The 20,461-nt window shown below is 34.8% G+C and overlaps 1 protein-coding gene across 1 annotated transcript; it reads right to left on the bottom strand.

The window, feature by feature from the left end:
- Positions 1-4,004: 4,004 nt before the first annotated feature.
- Positions 4,005-9,985, bottom strand: LOC109809964 (lysM domain-containing GPI-anchored protein 1). The gene is made up of 5 exons (XM_083077053.1): positions 9,063-9,985; positions 8,813-8,930; positions 8,490-8,651; positions 8,344-8,375; positions 4,005-4,433 (listed from the first exon to the last, which is right to left on the bottom strand). The coding sequence occupies exons 1-5, from the start codon at positions 9,718-9,720 to the stop codon at positions 4,150-4,152; spliced, it is 1,254 nt and encodes a 417-aa protein (XP_082933179.1). The 5' UTR covers positions 9,721-9,985; the 3' UTR covers positions 4,005-4,149.
- Between the last annotated feature and the right edge of the window lie 10,476 nt (positions 9,986-20,461).

The raw sequence follows: 20,461 nt of genomic DNA, 5'->3' as shown, positions 1-20,461 counted from the left end.
TTAAAAACTTATTATAGAATATAAAAGTTTCTGATTTAATAATTATTTCTTATTTTAATAAAAGTGTTTAAAAATTATCTTTTGTTAGATTAATTAGTGATACGCTTCATTCTCAAACTTTAAGGTTTTGTGTTTTAAAGGTAATTAATTTTTAATATTATTTTTATTATTAAAAATTCACAAATAAAATTGTCTAAATAATATGTACATCAAATTAGACTATTACTTTTTATATATATTATAAATGTTAATATTTGCATGTGTCATTATGAGTTGACATATGATACAAGATTAAGTTCAAGTTTACATTTTTCATGACGCGAATTTAACATTACTTCCAATCATAAAACTTTACTTTTGAACATACTTACTTAAGGAGATTCCAAAGGTAAAATTCTCATATTGATCCTCAACTTGACAAATAAAATCCATGGTCAAACTAATCAAATTAGATGTTGTTGGGTTTTAACTAAATATTAAGTAGATAATGATATTTGGTATGGGAGTTTTCAACATGTTATTGACTTCTCGTCCGATAATTATGAAGGTGTCATGTCCTATCTACCATTTTATACACAAAATAATTGTTGTGTATTTAGCTTATAATACTCTCATTAAATATTCATTATAGGAATAGTTTTGATGGTATAGATTTAAATTTTATTTTAGAGATATTTATCAAATTAAATATATTTTTTAAAATAATTTTAGAGATATTTATTAAATAAATATTATTTTATTTATTTTATAAAATTATATAATTTAAATTGTGATTGTATTTAATGACACTATAGTACTAAACTTAATTCAAGACAATATTTTTTTATCTATAAATGTGTTCATATCGTTAATAACTTAGAAATTAACAAATATATTCACTTGCATGAAAAATGCAAGAGGATCTCCTACATAGATTTGACATCTTCCAATAAAATAAGAATATAAAATAAAATTAGTATAATTAATATATTTGCATGTGAAAAGCTATATATTTTTAGAGTAAATTCTTTCTATTGAATAATGTGATTATTACTTTATTTTTATCTTTAAATATATAATTTAGTTCATTTATTTTAATATTATTAAATTAAATTACTCTCGTATCTCATTTAAAGAATATGTTTCAACACTATTAAAAGTATAATCTTTAAAACACTTTAGAATATATTTTTAACTATATATATACAAATATATACGGTGAGAGATTGGGGTGTGTAAATGTCTATAAATGATTATTGAGTCATAAAATATGTGGATTCTTTTATATGACTCATCCAAGTTGTGGGTCAGATTACTTCATCTTAAGTACATTGATAATTCAAATTTTTGGAACCTAAATATTAATATTGGTTATACATATACTTGGACTTTTATCAAGAAAGCCTTTAATCATTTAAAGCTATAATTTTGCATTCAACTAGGTAATGGTGATTACTCTTTGGTTTATTTTGTGAAGCACAAAGAGTCCTTGGTATCATAGTATTGTTGAAGTTCATGAGATGGATAAAAATATGTGTTTGGAATATTTTTGTTGATGGTAGATAGCATCTCGAGTTCTTAACTACTAAATTGTCACAACATATTTAGGAGAAACTTCCTCTTTTGTTTCTAAACCATTTGATGAGTGATGTTGTCATGTGGGATCAGTCAGCTTCAAGTGTCTACAATACTAAATCTGCTTATGAGTGGTTGAATTGTGAGCCAACCTTTCATCTTACTCGTGTAGAATCTTGATCCTAGGTGAGGAAGTCAAAATTTTAAGAAAATATTAAATTCCTCATTTGGAGCAACACCTTTCTTTAAATTCTCCGAGTTATAGATTTGGAGCAGCCTAGAAGACTTAAATACATACACTATGAGATTGTTTGTTTGCTTTTTAAATTTGGAGAATGATGTAGTAGAATAATGACCCTTGATTACATGCCTATAATACAACTTTCTAGCTTTGTCATCACATCTAACAAGTTTTGTTTGGCATCACCTTTTGAATGCTTTGTCTAACTCATAATGAAGTAATTTTTAATGATAATAATGAAGTAACTTTTAATGACAATAATCAATATGCCTAATATGTTTATAACTAAATTTAGACGTTATTTCATGTATCACATGAAAATTGATTAGTCTTTTCAATTAAGAATCCCACAATTATTATCCAATGAGAATGTTCTCCCCTTCAAGTTTTAAAAATAAATACTAATAAAAGTTCATTTAAGCCCATGATGATTTGGTTTTGGTAGAGTTCTTTGGGATAATTTATGGAGTTCATTTCATCACTAATACCACAAATGAATTGTTTGCTATTTATTATGGTCTCAAGATTACTCAAGATGTTGGTCATATTCATATTATTTGTGAGTTATGTTCTACCCTCGCTCTACACCTCATATCCAACGAAGTCATGAATTATTACCCTCATGCAAGCATAGTTTCAACCATACGTTCATTAATATTATTTTCATGAGATATGTCCTTTAAACATACTCTCAACTCAGCAGCAAATTGGTTGGTAAAGAAAGGCTTAAAGTCTCATGTACCTTTTATTTTATTTTATAGTTTCCATCATTTATTTTTTCTTTAATTTTAACTGATGCAATGAGTACTCTGTTTGTCAGATATAGTTTTCTTTCCTTTATGTTATTTTTAGCTTTCATTCTCATAATTTTATTTTTAGCTTTCATTCTCATAAAAAAATGCAGATTTTAAATTTTAAATAATTATTTTTTTATTAATAAAATTTAGCATATAGATTCATTTAAAAAGTTACGCGTTTAATATAAATATATATTATCATTAAGTTTATTAAATTCAATGATCAAATTATATTTAATAAATATATTAATTAATACGTGTAAGAAAAATATCAGTTTGTTTATATATTTATTATTTATATAAATATTACATCAATTATACACTAACTTAATACTTTTGTTTAATTTTATTCTACTTATATACATATATTTATATTATTTTTAATTTAATGGTCCTAAAATGTATGTTATGAAAACAATAATTAAAATAATGATTTTTAAATATATGATTAAATTCAGTAAAATTAATAAAATTTATTAAAATAATAATTAAATATATAAATGTGTTTATTTTCTTTGTTGTTATTTTTAACTAAAAGCAAATATTTTTTTTTAACTAGAAACAGTTTTGAAATTAAAATAATCAAACGCACTCTTAATTTATTTTCATTCATTTTTATTATCTTAATGTTATTTAAAATGCTAAGCAATTGACTCATGCTGTTGTACAATAAACGGTAAATAAACATGAGAGAATGTAATTAAAAAAAGAAAATAAAATAAAAACAAAATAAAAATGGCAGTGTACCATTCAGCCACCATCAAGTGGCCACCACTTGACAGTTTTTATATTACTGTATAGATATATAGATCACTTAACGCTTCAATACTTATAAAATTGCACAAATTTTCATTAATATTTTTCCTTTGCTTGTATTGTCCTTATTTTGCATACTTTTCTTCGAAGGACCAGCCACTTTAATATCTATTTTGTTCTACATACTGCTTAAATATATAAAAGTAATTGATTAAAATTAATTTTAGTTTACTTACTGTGAATAATGGTGAGTTTAATCATTTTTATAATTTGAGCTCGCATCAACATTTGTATGAATTCAAATTATGTTCTCTCGGACCCAAAAAAATAAATCATCCATTTGTTTTCTGTCGTGTTGAAAAGAGACTCAAGGTTATTAGATTTATTTGCCGAAATGATATTTTTAATTAAAGAAACAAGAAAGAGGACCAAGGGGCATGTGATTCTGTTCTCATCTGCATTAGGATTCCTCTCAAGTTGGACTACACTACAGAAAATTATTATTAAATATCTGGAGCTAGTTAAGATTTGGCTGAAAACAAGAATACAATTAATTTTGAGCTTCTGTACAGATTGAAAACAGATTATGCCTAGAATTACCACTATATAAACAAGATCATTCAGCAAAAGCACCAAATAATAAATGGCTAAGCGTGTGATGAAACCCGAAATCCCATAGTTTTCCAGATTCACAAATCAGTTCAGAAGTACAAATGAATATTAGCAACTACTACAATTGACAGGAGCACCTGAGGCAAACAAAGTAGCAGGCCAACTAAACCCACCACAAAATTGAGAAGATTACAATGCAACAGGTATGATCAACTTGACAAGTAATAACACAAGTGCAGATGTCAAAATGGGTAAGGGTTTGGCCAAGGAGCATGCGGCAGAAGCACCAGAAGAGATACCGCTAATGGGACCATTTGCAGGAGAGAACCCTGGAAGCCCTGTTGAAGGCACCAGTGAGGATTTGGGTGATGCTGGACCAAATCCATCAAACTCTGGTGATGGTGCTGGAGCAAACACCGAGTCTCTTGCAACAGTATTGGGTGGGGCAATAAGAGGAGGAAATTCCTGCTGGCCTGCAAATGTCAATTAAAATTGTTGAATAAATCGGGAACTTAGGAATCAAGATGATCAAAGAATATCAAAATGCAATAAGACACGAGAGAGAGAGAGAGAAAAACTGTACTGCACTAGGCTTAACACTTAGCCTTTTATATTTATACTGTTACAAGGGTATGTATATACTGTTTTCATATGAGACAAATGAATCCCACGTGTTAATCATGCATCCACGTGTCTAACATGCACTATACATCTCAGTAACAAAGTCATTGTCTGTCTCCCTGTACATTATCTGATGTATTCCAGATTCACAATTTACATTCTCCACCTTGAATCTGAATATCAGAAATCAAACCTTCACGATCTTCTGAAGCTTCTCTCTTCTCTTTCAGCAGATCAACCTTCCAGCCCCTTCAAACGAAGCCCACCAAGTCTAAGCATCTTTCAAACTTGCATCTTGGTAGAGATTTGGTTAACATATCAGCAGGATTATCCTCAGATGCAATCTTCACAATCCTCACTGTGAACCTCGCTTTCTTCTTAAAAACCCACTTGCATCCGACTACCTTTTGATCTTTAGGTAAGTCTACAAGTCTCCATGTGTTATTTTTTCTCAGCGACTCAAGTTCTTCCTCCATGGCACATTGCCATTGTTGTTTCTCACTACTCTCCTGTGCCTCCCTGAAGTTCCTCGGTTCATCTGAACCTTCTATTTCTTTAGCTACATTTAGAGCATAACAAATAAGGTCAGCCTGTCCAAACCTTCTAATTGGTTTTGGAACCCTCCTCTCTCTATCACGAACTAGCTGATAGTCACTGACAACACGTTTTGATCCCCTTGAGTCTGAAGCTGCTTGCTCAGCTTCGCCTGATGTATCGTCTAATGCATCATATGAATCAATTGGATGATCTTCCCTAAGTCTGCTCGTAGATGCCTCCACCTCAATGTGAGTTTTCTCTCTCCCATTTTCAATGTTTCCATCAAGCATTCCCATCCTTGTTTCATCAAACGTTACATCCCTACTGATAATAAGCTTTGAAGGTTTAGGTTCTAACCTCCATAGCCTATATCCCTTGACTCCTTCAGCGTATCCAAGGAAGATACACTTTTCAGCACGTGCTCCTAGCTTATCTTTCTTGACATGTGCATATGCCAATGACCCAAACACTCTCAGATTAGAGTAGTCAGCTGGTCTTCCACTCCAAACTTCCATCGGTGTCTTGTACCCTAGAGCAGACGAAGGACACCTGTTAATCAGATACACAGCAGTATTTGCAGCTTCTCCCCAAAAAACCTTAGACATCCCTGCTCCCAAAAGCATGCACCTGACTCTCTCCAATATGGTCCTGTTCAACCTTTCAGCAAGTCCATTTTGTTGAGGGGTCCCTGCCACAGTCTTATGCCTCTTAATTCCTTGGCTCCTGCAAAAATTGTTAAATTCATCTGAAACAAATTCCAACCCATTGTCTGTTCTCAATACCTTTAGCTTGACCTCCTGCTGATTTTCTGTTTGAGTATACCATTCTTTGAACTTCTGAAACGTTTCAGCTTTGTTCCTCAAAATGTAAATCCATACTCTCCTCGAAAAATCATCGATAATGCTCAAAAAATAAGATCCACCTCCATGCGTCTGAGTTCTTGACTGACCCCATAAATCTGCATGTGCGTATTCAAATGGTCTGCTGGAAGTGTGTTTACCTGTCCCAAACTGCACTCTATGAGACTTACCCAAAACACATTGATCACAAAAATCCAGCTTCTGAAGCTTATCACCCATCAACAGTTGTTGCTTCTCCAACTCTACCAAGCCTTTCTCGCTAACATGGCCTAAACGCAAGTGCCACAATTTAGCCTTGTCTAATATCGTCTGACTTGCTACAGACGCATGTGCAATGACAGTAGACCCTTCCAAAATGTACAGTCCATTACTTCTGCTTCCCTTAGCAACTACAGACGCTCCTATGGACACCTTCAATATTCCACCCTCCACCTTGGTGGAATAACCCATAACATCAAACATGCTAATGGACATAAGGTTCCTTTTTAGCTCTGGAACATACCTCACATTCTGCAGCAACATTTCTTGATTATCAAACATCTTTAGTCTGACCGCTCCAATGCCCTGGACCCTGCAAGCTTTATTGTTCCCAAGAAGTACAGTCCCATACTCCTTCAGTTCTAAGGTCTCAAAATAATCTTTCACAGGGCACATGTGATACGTACACCCTGAATCCATGACCCAACTCTTCAATGAGTCATCAGACGAAGCCACCAAAACCCCCGCAGATTCATACTCCTCTGAAGCCTCTGCAACATCCGCAGTTTCCTGAATCCGAGACTCCTTGGCACCTTTCTCAGGACAATGCTTCATGATATGACCAACCTTCTGACACTTATAACATTGGATCTGCTTCTTCCCTACAGACTTTGCCTTCTTCTCTTTACCCTCTGTCTTCTTTCCCTTACCCTTCATTGCTGCCAAACTAGACGATACCTCTGCACCCTTCGAATCTTGAAGTTTTTGTAACTCCTTGGTTCGAACAGAGGTCACAACCTCCTCTAGAGTAATCACCTGATCTTTCCCATATAGCAACGCATCCCTAAAATGCTCAAAGGTCTTTGGTAAAGAATTTAGGAGAATAACGGCCTTGTCCTCATCTTCAAGCTTCACACCAATATTTTCGAGATCATCAATGATCTTATTGAAATCTGCCAACTGTTCTTCAATCGTTCTTGATTCCACCATCTTGAACGAGTAAAGTTGTTGCTTCAAACAAAGTCTGTGAGCCAAAGACTTTGTCATATACAAAGACTCCAATTTCTCCCACATACCAGTAGCGGTTCTCTCCTTTGCAACTTCTCTTAGTGCCTTATCACCAAGACACAATACAATTGCACTCCTTGCCCTATCAATCATACTCTTCTTCTCTGTCGGCGTCAGAGATGATGACATGTTTGTCTCCCCCTTCAACGCTTCCTCGCACCCTTGCTGAATCAAGATTGCCTCCATCTTGATCTTCCACAACCCAAAGTCGTTGGCTCCGGTGAACTTCTCAATATCAAACTTTGTTGCCATTCTTGATTATCTTTCTTTTCCACTTCCCCACAGACGGCGCCACTTGTTGAATAAATCGGGAACTTAGGAATCAAGATGATCAAAGAATATCAAAATGCAATAAGACACGAGAGAGAGAGAAAAACTGTACTGCACTAGGCTTAACACTTAGCCTTTTATATTTATACTGTTACAAGGGTATGTATATACTGTTTTCATATGAGACAAATGAATCCCACGTGTTAATCATGCATCCACGTGTCTAACATGCACTATACATCTCAGTAACAAAGTCATTGTCTGTCTCCCTGTACATTATCTGATGTATTCCAGATTCACAATTTACAAAAATATATTTAGAAGGCATTTCAGGAAATTCGAAATAGTTGGTGTCACCAAATTTTCTTTTGGTGGTGGTGGGGGGTGATAGAAGTATGTTAAATAAGGAGTTGCAACTAGAACATCCCTGACAACCAAATACAAATTGCTATCTTCTTGTCATCACTTTAGTCTGGATTGCAATGCTAATCGATATCAAATCTAACTAATTGTAGTTCTGCAAACAGAGTCTAGATTCCAGACTCAAAATTTGCATACAGAGGCTGACATGGATAGCACGTGGAAAAAAAAATGGAGATTGATAATGATTCATTGGTTGCATCTCTAAGTAACATATTGAAATTTAGGAAGAGTACTGAATATGCCCGCCTAATTGAACTGATTCAGCTGACATCCCCGGAAATAAATCATCCAGAATGAAAACCAACCAACCAAAGAAATGACCTATTTAAAATCTTGCTAATGCAACAGAATGATTCATTATAAAGTGAATTATACAGCGCATTTGGGATGTGTGTATAACACTGACCTGGACATCGAGGCTGAAGAGAAGGGGACAACCTGCATGGTGGGAACAAATATAAAACAAGCTTAAATTCAAAAACCAGTTCAGCAAAATAGACACTATTGAAATATGCAAATTAGAAAATGCAGGTATGCTGAAGATAAACATACGTTGTTACTATGGAGCCATTAACAATGCCATTATAATTGCAAGAAGTAACATTGCAACCCCCACCAGTCTGCTGCACGGTAACATTCCCAAGCATAAGATTACTGCCTCTACATTGCATGCTGGAGCAAGAAACAGCAAGAGAAGCCGGCATACAGTACAAACTGTAGACAAAACAGCAAACCACCAAACATTAGTAACAACACCTTCTGAAACTCTACAACCACCATTTTTCACTTCACACCCAAAATAGAATCCAGGTTGAAGTACAAGGCGGAGAAGGAAAAAATTCGAAACAGAAAACAAAGAGTTGCTTAGTCAGTACTTAAGGTTTCTCGGTCCACAGCTACACTGCACACAATGACCCGCGGTAATGGCATAGCTTCCATTAGGCACAAGCAAGCCAAAATCAGAGGCCGATTTCGGGAAATTCGAAGCACAAGCTGCGACATCAGAAGCAATGTTAATAATTGAACAGAAATCATAAATCGTAGACACAATGTGGGTTATCCCTTATCATTTAAACTCAATCTTACTAAACCTAACATTAACAGCGAATAGCGTTATCTTATTACCGGGTATTGGAACAGCGAGGATATCACCGTCGTTAACAGCAGTACTTCCCATGGCATTCACATTCATCAAATCCGTGAGAGTGGTGAAATACCTAGCAGCAATGGCAGGCAGCGTATCAACGGGGCGAACCACATAAGAGAGGTAAATCGCGGGGAGAGAGTTATCAGAACCGTTGAAGCAGGTACAAGGAAGAGGCACAACGAGGTTCTGTCCGACGTCAAGGATGGAAGGGTCGTCGATGGAATTAGCCTCCCGAAGCTGGTCGGAGGAGACGAGGCCGCCGTAGACGGCGTCGGCGATGGAGGCGAGGGTGTCGGAGGGGCGCGTCTTGTAGTGAGTGGAGACGGATTTCCGAATGCCGTCGACGCAGGAGCAGGTGATGGGGATTTTGAGGAAGAGGCGCGAGGGGAGGATGTGGTGCTCGACGTCGGGGTAGGAGATGTCGATGGCGTTGGCGGTGAGAAGCGCGATGGGGTCGATTTGGAAGAGCGACGCTACCTCCGAGACTTTGAGGTCGGTGTAGAGCGTGTAGCCGAGAAGCGCGTTGCATGAGTCCGAGTTCGAACATGGCTCGATGGTGGATTTGCAGGCCGCGTGGAGGAGTAACGAGAGGAAGAGAGTGAGGTGAAGAACTAGAACGTGCTTCCGATTAGCCATTCTGGAAATACAGGTTAACCGGAGAGAGGGTTTAGGGTTTTCTTTCTTTCTCTCGCTCTCTCTGGGAAGTGTTGGGAAAAGCTTCAGTTTGAAAAGTGAAAATGGAGCTTAGTTTAGACTTTAGAGTAGGAGACAGGTGTGTTGCATTTGCATATCACGAGTGGAGTCGCAAGCAAGGACACTGTTACTCACTAGTCTTACTCTCCATCATAGAGATTTCAACCTTTCTTGCTTCGCTGGACAATTTTGTCCCTCTCTCCAAAAGCCAACTCATTCCTCTTTTTTTTTTTTTCTTTTCATTATATCACTTCAATAAATTGTGAATTCAAAAATGGTATTTAAAAAAAAAAAAATGCAGCTGAAACTGAAAGATACGCGAATGTGGAATTCAAATTTTGAAGTGTTTAGGTTGTTTGATTTAATGATGTCTAGAAGGGTGAGAATGGGAACATAAATGTGCTGGTATTATTTTGGTCTTATGTTTTTTTTGGACGGCTATGCCTAGTGTCGGATTGGTTCGGAGCACCGCACGATGGGGATGTTTCGGTAATTTAGCAGTTTGCTTTTTCTGCTTTGCGGACAACATGTGTGGCCCGCATTCAAGTTATGTATTGTTTGCTTTTTCAGGTATTTGGGCAAGGAATTTATGGTTTTCTTGCTGTCTTCGTATGCCAATAGGATACCTTGCTAAACAGCTTAGCTAATTAATTTATTGGGAGTCCCATGATGGAACCTAAACATTCTTTATTTTTTTATTTTTGGGAAGTTTATCTACGTTTGAACATGTTTCATCATGGTTAATTTATTACGGTTATCACCCTTTTCACGCAAATCATCATCCATTAGTTCAACTGTTTTAGGTAATATGTCCGATATTTATACAAATTATAATCTGAGTGAAAGGAGCCACATTTGGAAGCAAGAGGCAGATTCAGAAAATACACTGGTAACGAAGTTCAAAATTAATTAGTTTTAAAATGTATAATACTATTTTTATTTTTATATTGTATTATATATTTAATTATTTTTTATTTAAAACAAATTTAAAAAATATGCACGGCTGAAGATATGCTTGTGGCAAGTCTTCAGCAGTCTATGCTTGTGCCAAGAGCAAGGGTTTGACGTTTTAGAGGTATCTTAGTTTATTAATATATTTTGAAATTTATGCTTTTAAACAGATGCATTTTTTTACCCACGATGGTATAAGTAGCTAGCTTAATTTTGTTGGCTTAGTTGAGTATTCCATTTTTTCGAGGATCATTTCATATTTCACAGAATAGTTTATTATGATAAACAATACTGCATGCCAGATTAAAAAATGCAGTTTGTCATTAAATAGAGATGTAAGAGTATAGTAGTGTGATTATCCTACGGGTGAGAGTAAGAACAAAAATTAAATGTAAAGAAATGAGTAAAATTATTTAATCAGAATGAACTAAGCATGTACAGTGGTGTTGGAGTGCCTAGGTGTCTTGGGTTATAAGCATTTCACATGAGACTTAAAACTGGTTTTTCCTTTCAATCCTCACCGAATCTGTTACATAGAAAAAGCTAAAGAATAGGTCTAAGTAAAATAAGAGTATGACACTTATTGTGGAAATAATAGAATATAAATGTTAATTATTTTAATGTTACTATTGACATAATAATTATTTTTATTGTCATTTATATTAAAAGTATTTTTCTATTATATGTTAATAAATTAATAATTCTCTTTATACTATAAAGAGAGTAAGTTTTAAGAGAGAAAATATTATGTTTTTTTAAATTTCTTTATATTCTTTATTATTATGGGCATTGTTCATGAAATTTTATATTTGATCTCAAATGTACGAGTTTGAACATATGTTAGTAAACCTTATAAGCAAAAGAGTTATTGGGTTGCACCAAGGGTCAATCAAGAATTTGCTTTCAAGCAATAATTTTTGTCATGATACAATATTTTCTTTTATTATTTTTTACTAATATTTTCTAACACTTATTATTAAATTGCTTAGTAACATGATGTGCCTTGATTCAATTGTATTTTAGTAGAATCAAGTTACTCATTAGAAGAAGCTTCTATCCTGTTATGTGACACCATATTATTATTTGATGTGTATATATTTCAAGTTATCAAAAAATACTGCTAGTTCACATAAGAAAACTACAAAATTTCCCCTAGCTCGGTCTTTGCTCAATGATAAAGCTGTTGATGAGGTGAATGAACTGATCATCATATTTGATGATGAGGCTTATAGCGCCTGTGGATATCATGGAAGTTACTCGGAAAAAATAAGGTAGTTTCATGTGATAAAGTCCAAATTATAATTCTAGTGGAGGACGTGGATATCCTTTTTCCTGAAGTTGGTGCATGTGCTGCTGCTATACAACATATTGCTCAAACTACAGAAGACCAATTATATTGACCAATAATAGTAAGATGACTAATTAGGATATTGCATCTTTAAGTTGTTAACATATTTGGGGAAAACTTCCTCTTTTATTTTTAAATTATTTATTGGGTGGTATTATCATGTGAGGCTAGTTAATCTCAGGTGTTTGCAATACTAAGTTTGTTTATGAGTGGTTGAATTATAAGTCTTAGTTAAAATTTATAGAAAATATTAAAATTTTCATTTGGGTTATTTATAGAGGAAGCTTTCGTACTAATTCTTTTCACTAATTTATAGAAAATATTAAAATTTTCATTTGGGTTATTTATAGAGGAAGCTTTCCTACTAATTCTTTTCACTTTAAGCGACACCTTTCTTTTGATTCTTCATGTTATAGGTGTGGAGCAGTCTAAGAGACTTGGATACATGCACTACAAGATTTTTGCTCTCCAAATTTTGAGAATGATGTAGTTGAATAATGGCCTTTGGTTCTACACCGATGATGATACAACTTTCTAGTTTCTTCAAGATACTTGAAGGATGCTCTAACAAGCTCAAAATGAAGCAACTTTTAATGACAATAACTTGTTTGTTTGGTATGTTTACAACCAAATTTGGACTTTGTTTCATGTATCACATGAAGTTTGGTCAAACTTTTCAATTGAGAAACTCCACAATTAGTGTTCACTGGGAGCCTCCTATCCCCCTCCTTGAGTTTTAAAAATAAATATTGATGGAAGTTCATTTGAAAACCTAGGACAGTCTAGATTTGGTGGAGTTTTTTGGGATAATTTCAAAGTTGGCTCATTGTATACTATGGCAATTGTGATTTCACCACTATTGAAGTGTTTGCTATTTATCATGGTCTCGAGGTTACTTGAGATGCTGGTCATATTTATGTTATTTGTGAGTCATATTCTATCTTTACTTTTGACGTCATATCTGACAGAGTCACGAATTATCACCATCATGCAAGCATAGTCTCAATTATATGTTCATTAATGATATTTTCATGAGATCATTCCTTTAAACATATTGTTAAGTCAAAAGACAATTTCCTAAGCTTAGAGTTTTAATGCTAACAAACAAAAAGTTTATATGAAAAATTAATGTCTTCGAAAATGTCTTTGAACATATTTTTGAAAAACTTATCAGATGAGGTGTAAGACATAAATCATCTATAAGACATTATTAATTATACAAAACATACAATCTGTCTCATATACAATAAATATTTATCAATTATTGAGGCTAACAATAAAGTTTGCTTTGAAAGTTTCATTCATTAACATATTGAATCAAAAAAATCATCTCAAAAACCATAAATTTGTTTAGGAGAATAATCATACTTTTTGTCAGAACCAAATTCCAGAAATCACAGAGAAAAACAGATAAAGTTACTATTATAGTTTTTTTACACTGACATTGCTTCTGAAAGTTCTGTTTGATATAAAAAATTGATAAGTAGTCTCTTTTATCAAATAAGAGATATTATTTGGTGAAATACATCTAATGCTCACATTAAATGTATCAAACAGTCACCTACCACCAAAAAAGAATACAACTTCTTTGTAACCTTCATAATCACTATTATAAGGTCGAGTCTAAAGAGGTTTGTCTGGAAAAAAAAGTACTTATTTTGAACTTATAGAGGTTTGAGTGTAAAATAATACTTGATTGTTAATCTTGAAGAGACTTGTTAAAAAAATGTTTTAATAGTTACTTGAAAAGGCAAGTGAAAGAATACTTGAGATTGAATTAGATAGTGACTTGTTAAAAGACTATTTATATCTTTGTTTAAAGACAGTGGAACTTAATATGGTTAAATTGAGAATCAACCATAATATTTGTGATTGAGACGAACTAATATAAAAATATCTAGTGTTCTATTTGACTACTCTTTGCGCTTTATTTGACTAACATTATTATTTTACGGTGAAAAAGTCTGTGTATTTGATATATTCAATTCAACCCACACTTCTAATGTTTATCCTTTCTCCACACATAATCCCATGAAAGCGTTTGTAGGGAATTTTGTTTGTGGATTTTTTTTATTCGAACTAGCAAAAATATCTTTCAATTCAGATATGTATTATTAAATTCTTGCTTAGGGACGGAAATGGCTATTACTCACTAGATTCACCATGCCTAAATTTTTAAACATTTATTGATAGTTACCATAAACGGAAATGGCTATTACTCACTAGATTCACCATGCCTAAATTTTTAAACATTTATTGATAGTTACCATAAAATATGTCTCATGCATGCAGATTTTAACATGAATTGAGTGAACAACATAAACATCAATGGCATAACTCATAACTTGTTTCACATAATTGTTGAATTACAACTTGCAATGATTCTGGAAAATAAATAAACTATAACTATGCTATACTAAGCTAAATAATCTTAGGAAAAGAAAAGAAACGTAGCCAAGAAGTCATACTGTTTACGGTGGAATTAAGTTTTATGGGCTCTTTTTATTTAGACTAGCACGAAAAACGTTTCAATTTAGATATGTGATGTTTCTGAGTTTTAGTCTTATAAAACGAGAAGAGGAGTAGTAGGAAGATTTAGTGATTACTTGTTTCTAAAGATTCTTCAATAATTAACAAGCAATAATTTCCAGACATATAAATGTAAAGATGAACAGGATGAATAATTGAGATATTTGCAAATACAAACCATGGTTCAACTTACATAACGTTCCAGAATTACAATGCTGAAGTAATACAACTACGTGGGTTTAAACGAGATAAACTAAGAAAATTACGCTAATTCTACTCCTAAAAAGCAAAGAAAAGTGGTCAAGAAATTGGTACCCAGCAGATGCGTGCACGAAAGCCATATGCGCAGGCAGAGAGTGCTTACAGAAATGTGAGTGTGAAATTTCCGACCTCTTGAAAGTACATATTTCTTCGTGTTTATAGAGTCAAATGAAGGTGGTTAATTTTAGTGCATGTGCGTCATGGAAAGGTAACCGCCATCCACTATGCTCAATAGGTGGTTTTAGAATGTAACCTCTCGTAACCGCTCGTTCCACTCTTTTTCTTTTCACTTCGATCCATTTTTCGTTAACCGTTCTGAGATAACTACTCACTACTTGGAAACCTTCAGTAATTTCCATCTTTCGAGCACTTCTCGGTTTGATTCGACTCATTTTTTCGACTGTATTTTGAATACGGACAGCTTGAGCTTTTGATACTTCCTGAAACTCCTGAATGTGCTTTTCGAGTTACCTGGTCTTCGAGTGATCCTAACAAATGCCCCCCTAGGAATTCAATCTTGATGCACATACTACCCAGAGAGATTTGAATTTCTATCGAGGGTTATTTTTGAATCCTCATCGAATAGCTTCAAATAGTGACTTTATATTTCTTCGATGAAAACCTATCTCGATCCTTAAATTTCAGAGTATTGGAACCTTGAAAAAACAAAAAGTGGACTCGGGCAGCACCAAAACTGTAAGTAAACTTGCCTCAGTATTCTGTTATTTGTTATTTCGAGTATCAGCATGGAAACCAACTTGACTATAAAGATGTGTCTTCCCATCTTAGGTTTCGACCACAAAAAAGCCAGATAAAGGGAAGGGAAAACTAGTGATCCCTTCTTCCAAGAAAACTCAAAAGCCTTCCAGTGAGAAACTTCTTAAGGATGCGATGAAGTCGGTTCCCAAGGTATTTTTATTTTGATTTCGATCACCTTTCCTTCTTTCTTGATTTTTCTAGATATTTGCTCATCATAGGATGTCGAAATCATCCACATTGACTCTTCTCGAGAAATGTCGAGAGATATACCTCTTGTTCCTGGGGCATCTCAACATGTTCATCTTTTCACCAGCCTTCATTTTTGTAGTTGGGACTTGGATCAAGCCCTCCTAGAACCAACCTTCAAAGTCGAAGTCGAGCAGATGGTCGAAGACTTGCTTGCCTTCTCTGACCTTCCTCTTGCAATCCATATCGAGCTACAAGAGTTTACTCAGTCTTATACTCTTGCCTCAGATCTTCGATCGAAGTGGGCTACCACTTTCCAGGAAGTGGCTCAGATTGAAGTTGAAAGCGAGGGAGATCGTGCTAAACTCGAAGAGCTCCGCGAAGATCTAATCTCCGTTCGGAAAGCTACTGAGGAGATGATCCTTGTTTTAAAGAAGTTACAACAGGAAGAAGTAGATTGCACAGCGTCCATTGAAGCCTTGCAGCATGAGTTGAATACTCTTCGCTCGAAACAGGCCGCTTTGAAGACTCAAAGTCAAGACGTTGTGCAACGTCAGAAGAACTTAAAAGAAGAAAGCAAGGTTATCTCTTCGAGACTGGCCAAAACTTTGGAGCACAAGAAACATCTGGAGAGTCAATGTGTTGCTCGAAGGCAAAGCTTGGATGAGGCTTATAAGGCTTTTAAAGATTTCAAGTCCAAGCTTTGTAATAATTAGATTTTTCAATCTTGATTTTTTGAATTTCTCTTTGGCTTGTAACGAACAACTATTTAACATTCTGCTCTCTCATGAAAGTGTTTCAAATATTTTCCATTTATAACATTGTTCACATTTGAATCGATTTCTTTAATCACGTATGCATTTTTCGAATATGCTTGCTCGATTATAAAGGGACCTTCCCAATTAGGAGACCACTTCCCAAAGTGTCGAGATTTTTGATCCATGGGAAGAATCACTTTTAACACCAAGTCACCAACTCGAAAACTACGTGCTTTGACTCTCTTATTGTATGATTTCTCGACTCTTTCCTTTGGGTAAATGAGTTCTTGCTCCTTGGCAAGATCCTCCATTAACTCTTCGAGTTTCTCATCAGAGATAGGCTCGATGTTTTCACCCTCTTCCACAGTAACATCCACCATGTTGACCCCCATAGAGACTGGTTCGGCATATCCAGTATGAGCAGCGAATGGGTCTGTGTCAACTTTCATGTCTTTTCCTTCGAATGCAAGACGACCATCAGTAATCGCCTTTTCGATCAAATCCCTGAAACGTACACAATTATTAGTCCAGTGGCCATACATGTTATGGTGTTTACAGAACTTCTTTCCTTTTCTTTGCTCGAATGGTGGAATCTTGTGATTTTCTGGAAGAATAATTTGCTTATCTTTTAATAAGATGTCAAATATTTTTTCTGCTTTGGTTATATCGAAACTGTATTTCTTATTCGAATTCCCTTCCATATTACCCCCTGGTTTTAGCATTTGACACTGGTACGTAGGTCCGGGACGTAGTTCTGCTAAATTAATCTCAAAATCTTCACTCGAAGCTTCACAGTTAGAATCTTCACTAAAATCAGAATTTTCTAAATACGCTACTTTCTTTTTCCCATTTAATTTGTTCGATCCTTCTCACCTTCTCAGCAAGTTGGGCCATGTCCCTCAATTGTCCATTTACTAATTTCTTGCGTATCGAAAAATCTAATCCTGTTGCTGCAATTCTAACTAATTCATGTTCAGGTATATTAGTATAGCATCGAGATTTCAATTGCCTGAACCTATTTAAATAGTCATCTAACGTTTCATTATTTTGTCTTTTAATGTTCATTAGATCGACTATACTAACCTTCGTTTCTTCTCTAAAGAAATGCTCATGAAAACTACCCTCTAACTGTACCCAAGTATGTATCGAATTAGGAGGCAAAGTGGTAAACCATGTAAAAGCATGTTTGGTTAATGAACTAGGGAAATATTTCATTTTCAAATATTCATTATTTGCTAAATCCCCACATTCAACCCCGTACCTAGCTATATGTTCCACTGTTGACTCAGTTAATTCTCCCGCGAATTTCGATAATTTTGGGACTTTTACTCCACGGGGTAGTTCTACCTGTGTGATATAATCAGGGAAGGCTGACACAAAATATGGACGTTCATTTCGACCTATATCGAATCCATGTCTATTGAGTATCCTCTCTACCATTTGGTCTAAGTCATCTTGTGGGTTTTTATTAGGTCGAACTACGTTCCGGTGAAAATTCTCATGCCCCCCAGGATTTTCCATCTCATTCAGATTTCCACTCATGGCTCTCAAAGGTGACCCCTCACCTAATTTATCTCCAATTTTATTTATCAATTCATACAGAGGAGTCATAATATTATGCATTTGTGTTGACAGCAAATTGACCATGTCATGATTACTGTGGTCCATTTGTTGTCGAAGAGCCATCATGGCTTGGTTACTAATACCCGTAGGTATATAACTCCCTGGTCGAATCAAAGAACCCTCCTGACTTGTTCCTATATGCTGATACGGGTCTTGCATAACAAAACCCATGCCATTCGGCCCAGGATTATAACCATGTGGGGATACATGCATTTGTGAATTGGGTCCTATTAGCGGTATTGGCATTTCGACATGCACAGGTTGAGTATTTTGCCAATTCTGTGGCATACCCCAGGGATACTCTCTAGTGACATTCGCTAGTTCCTGAGTAACATTTGTTTGCCTAGCTGTGTTTTCGAGTAACACAGGGGATGAAGACGTTGCCCCCCTGGTTACATTAGTCACATTATCAGGATTAGAATTTGCTTGTTCTACATCTACGTGATTATTGTTGTTAGTGCCTGTTTCTCTATTAGACGTAGACATTGTTCTTCCACTCCTAAGTCTCATGCAACATACATACCCAAAACTAGTCCAAATATGTTCTGAATTAAACGGGTCCCACCGGGCGTGCCAATTTGTTTACGGTGGAATTAAGTTTTATGGGCTCTTTTTATTTAGACTAGCACGAAAAACGTTTCAATTTAGCTATGTGATGTTTCTGAGTTTTAGTCTTATAAAACGAGAAGAGGAGTAGTAGGAAGATTTAGTGATTACTTGTTTCTAAAGATTCTTCAATAATTAACAAGCAATAATTTCCAGACATATAAATGTAAAGATGAACAGGATGAATAATTGAGATATTTGCAAATACAAACCATGGTTCAACTTACATAACGTTCCAGAATTACAATGCTGAAGTAATACAACTACGTGGGTTTAAACGAGATAAACTAAGAAAACTACGCTAATTCTACTCCTAAAAAGCAAAGAAAAGTGGTCAAGAAATTGGTACCCAGCAGATGCGTGCACGAAAGCCATATGCGCAGGCAGAGAGTGCTTACAGAAATGTGAGTGTGAAATTTCCGACCTCTTCAAAGTACATATTTCTTCGTGTTTATAGAGTCAAATGAAGGTGGTTAATTTTAGTGCATGTGCGTCATGGAAAGGTAACCGCCATCCACTATGCTCAATAGGTGGTTTTAGAATGTAACCTCTCGTAACCGCTCGTTCCACTCTTTTTCTTTTCACTTCGATCCATTTTTCGTTAACCGTTCTGAGATAACTACTCACTACTTGGAAACCTTCAGTAATTTCCATCTTTCGAGCACTTCTCGGTTTGATTCGACTCATTTTTTCGACTGTATTTTGAATACGGACAGCTTGAGCTTTTGATACTTCCTGAAACTCCTGAATGTGCTTTTCGAGTTACCTGGTCTTCGAGTGATCCTAACACATACCCAGCAATCCCATACATGGAAGTCATATGCGTAGGCAATGAGTGCTTATAAGAGTTCTTAATTTTGATTTTATGACCTTTTGTACGAGATCGTTTCTTTTATTTATAGAGATAATTGGAGGCAGTTGTTTACATGGAAGATCGTTGTGGGGTGTATAATCGTTGTCCACTACGTGACTTACGCGATTTCTTCGTAACTTGCGTTAACTGCCTAGCTATCTCACGTTTACCTTGTTCGATCCTCGAAAGTGTCCCTTAAAGATGGTCTGGTACTTCTATTCGGTAATTTCCTCATCAGTTTGACATGCCCCTTTTTAACTGCTTATAATTACTGGTAACTTCCTCTTTGCTCCTCTAATTTCAAGTATTTCTCGAATATACACATTTTCAGGTTCCTTCGAGACTAGTTGTATTCTTGTGAAAAACGTCTCCCGTTGCTAATTACCCTTCTATTTTTTACCCTTTTCGACTAATTTCTATGGGCCTAAATTCGAGCAACCCCAACAGAAAGACAACTCAATTACAGATTGCTTGATCAAAAAAGACGTTAAGTCTCTTATGTATTTTATTTTAGTTTTTAAGTGTCCGTCATTTATTTCCTCTTTGATTTTAGCTAATGCAATGGACACGCTGTTTGTTAGATAATAGTTTTCTTTCCTTTATGTTATTTTTAGCTTCCATTCTCATAAAAAATACATATACAAATTTTAAATAAATAATTTTTATTGACAATAAAGTTTAATATATAGATTCATTTAAAAAGTTACATATCTTCATAAAATGCTAGGATTGTATCGACTACAAAATCTGCTTCTGCATCTTCATAACTCATAGAGCCTCGTGCTGAAAATTATAATATATGATAATTTA

This window comes from Cajanus cajan, chromosome 6 (assembly GCF_000230855.2).
Source record: "Cajanus cajan strain Asha chromosome 6, NIPB_CcT2T_4, whole genome shotgun sequence".
Lineage (NCBI taxonomy): Eukaryota > Viridiplantae > Streptophyta > Magnoliopsida > Fabales > Fabaceae > Cajanus > Cajanus cajan.
This window is presented reverse-complemented; position numbering and strand designations above follow the sequence as displayed.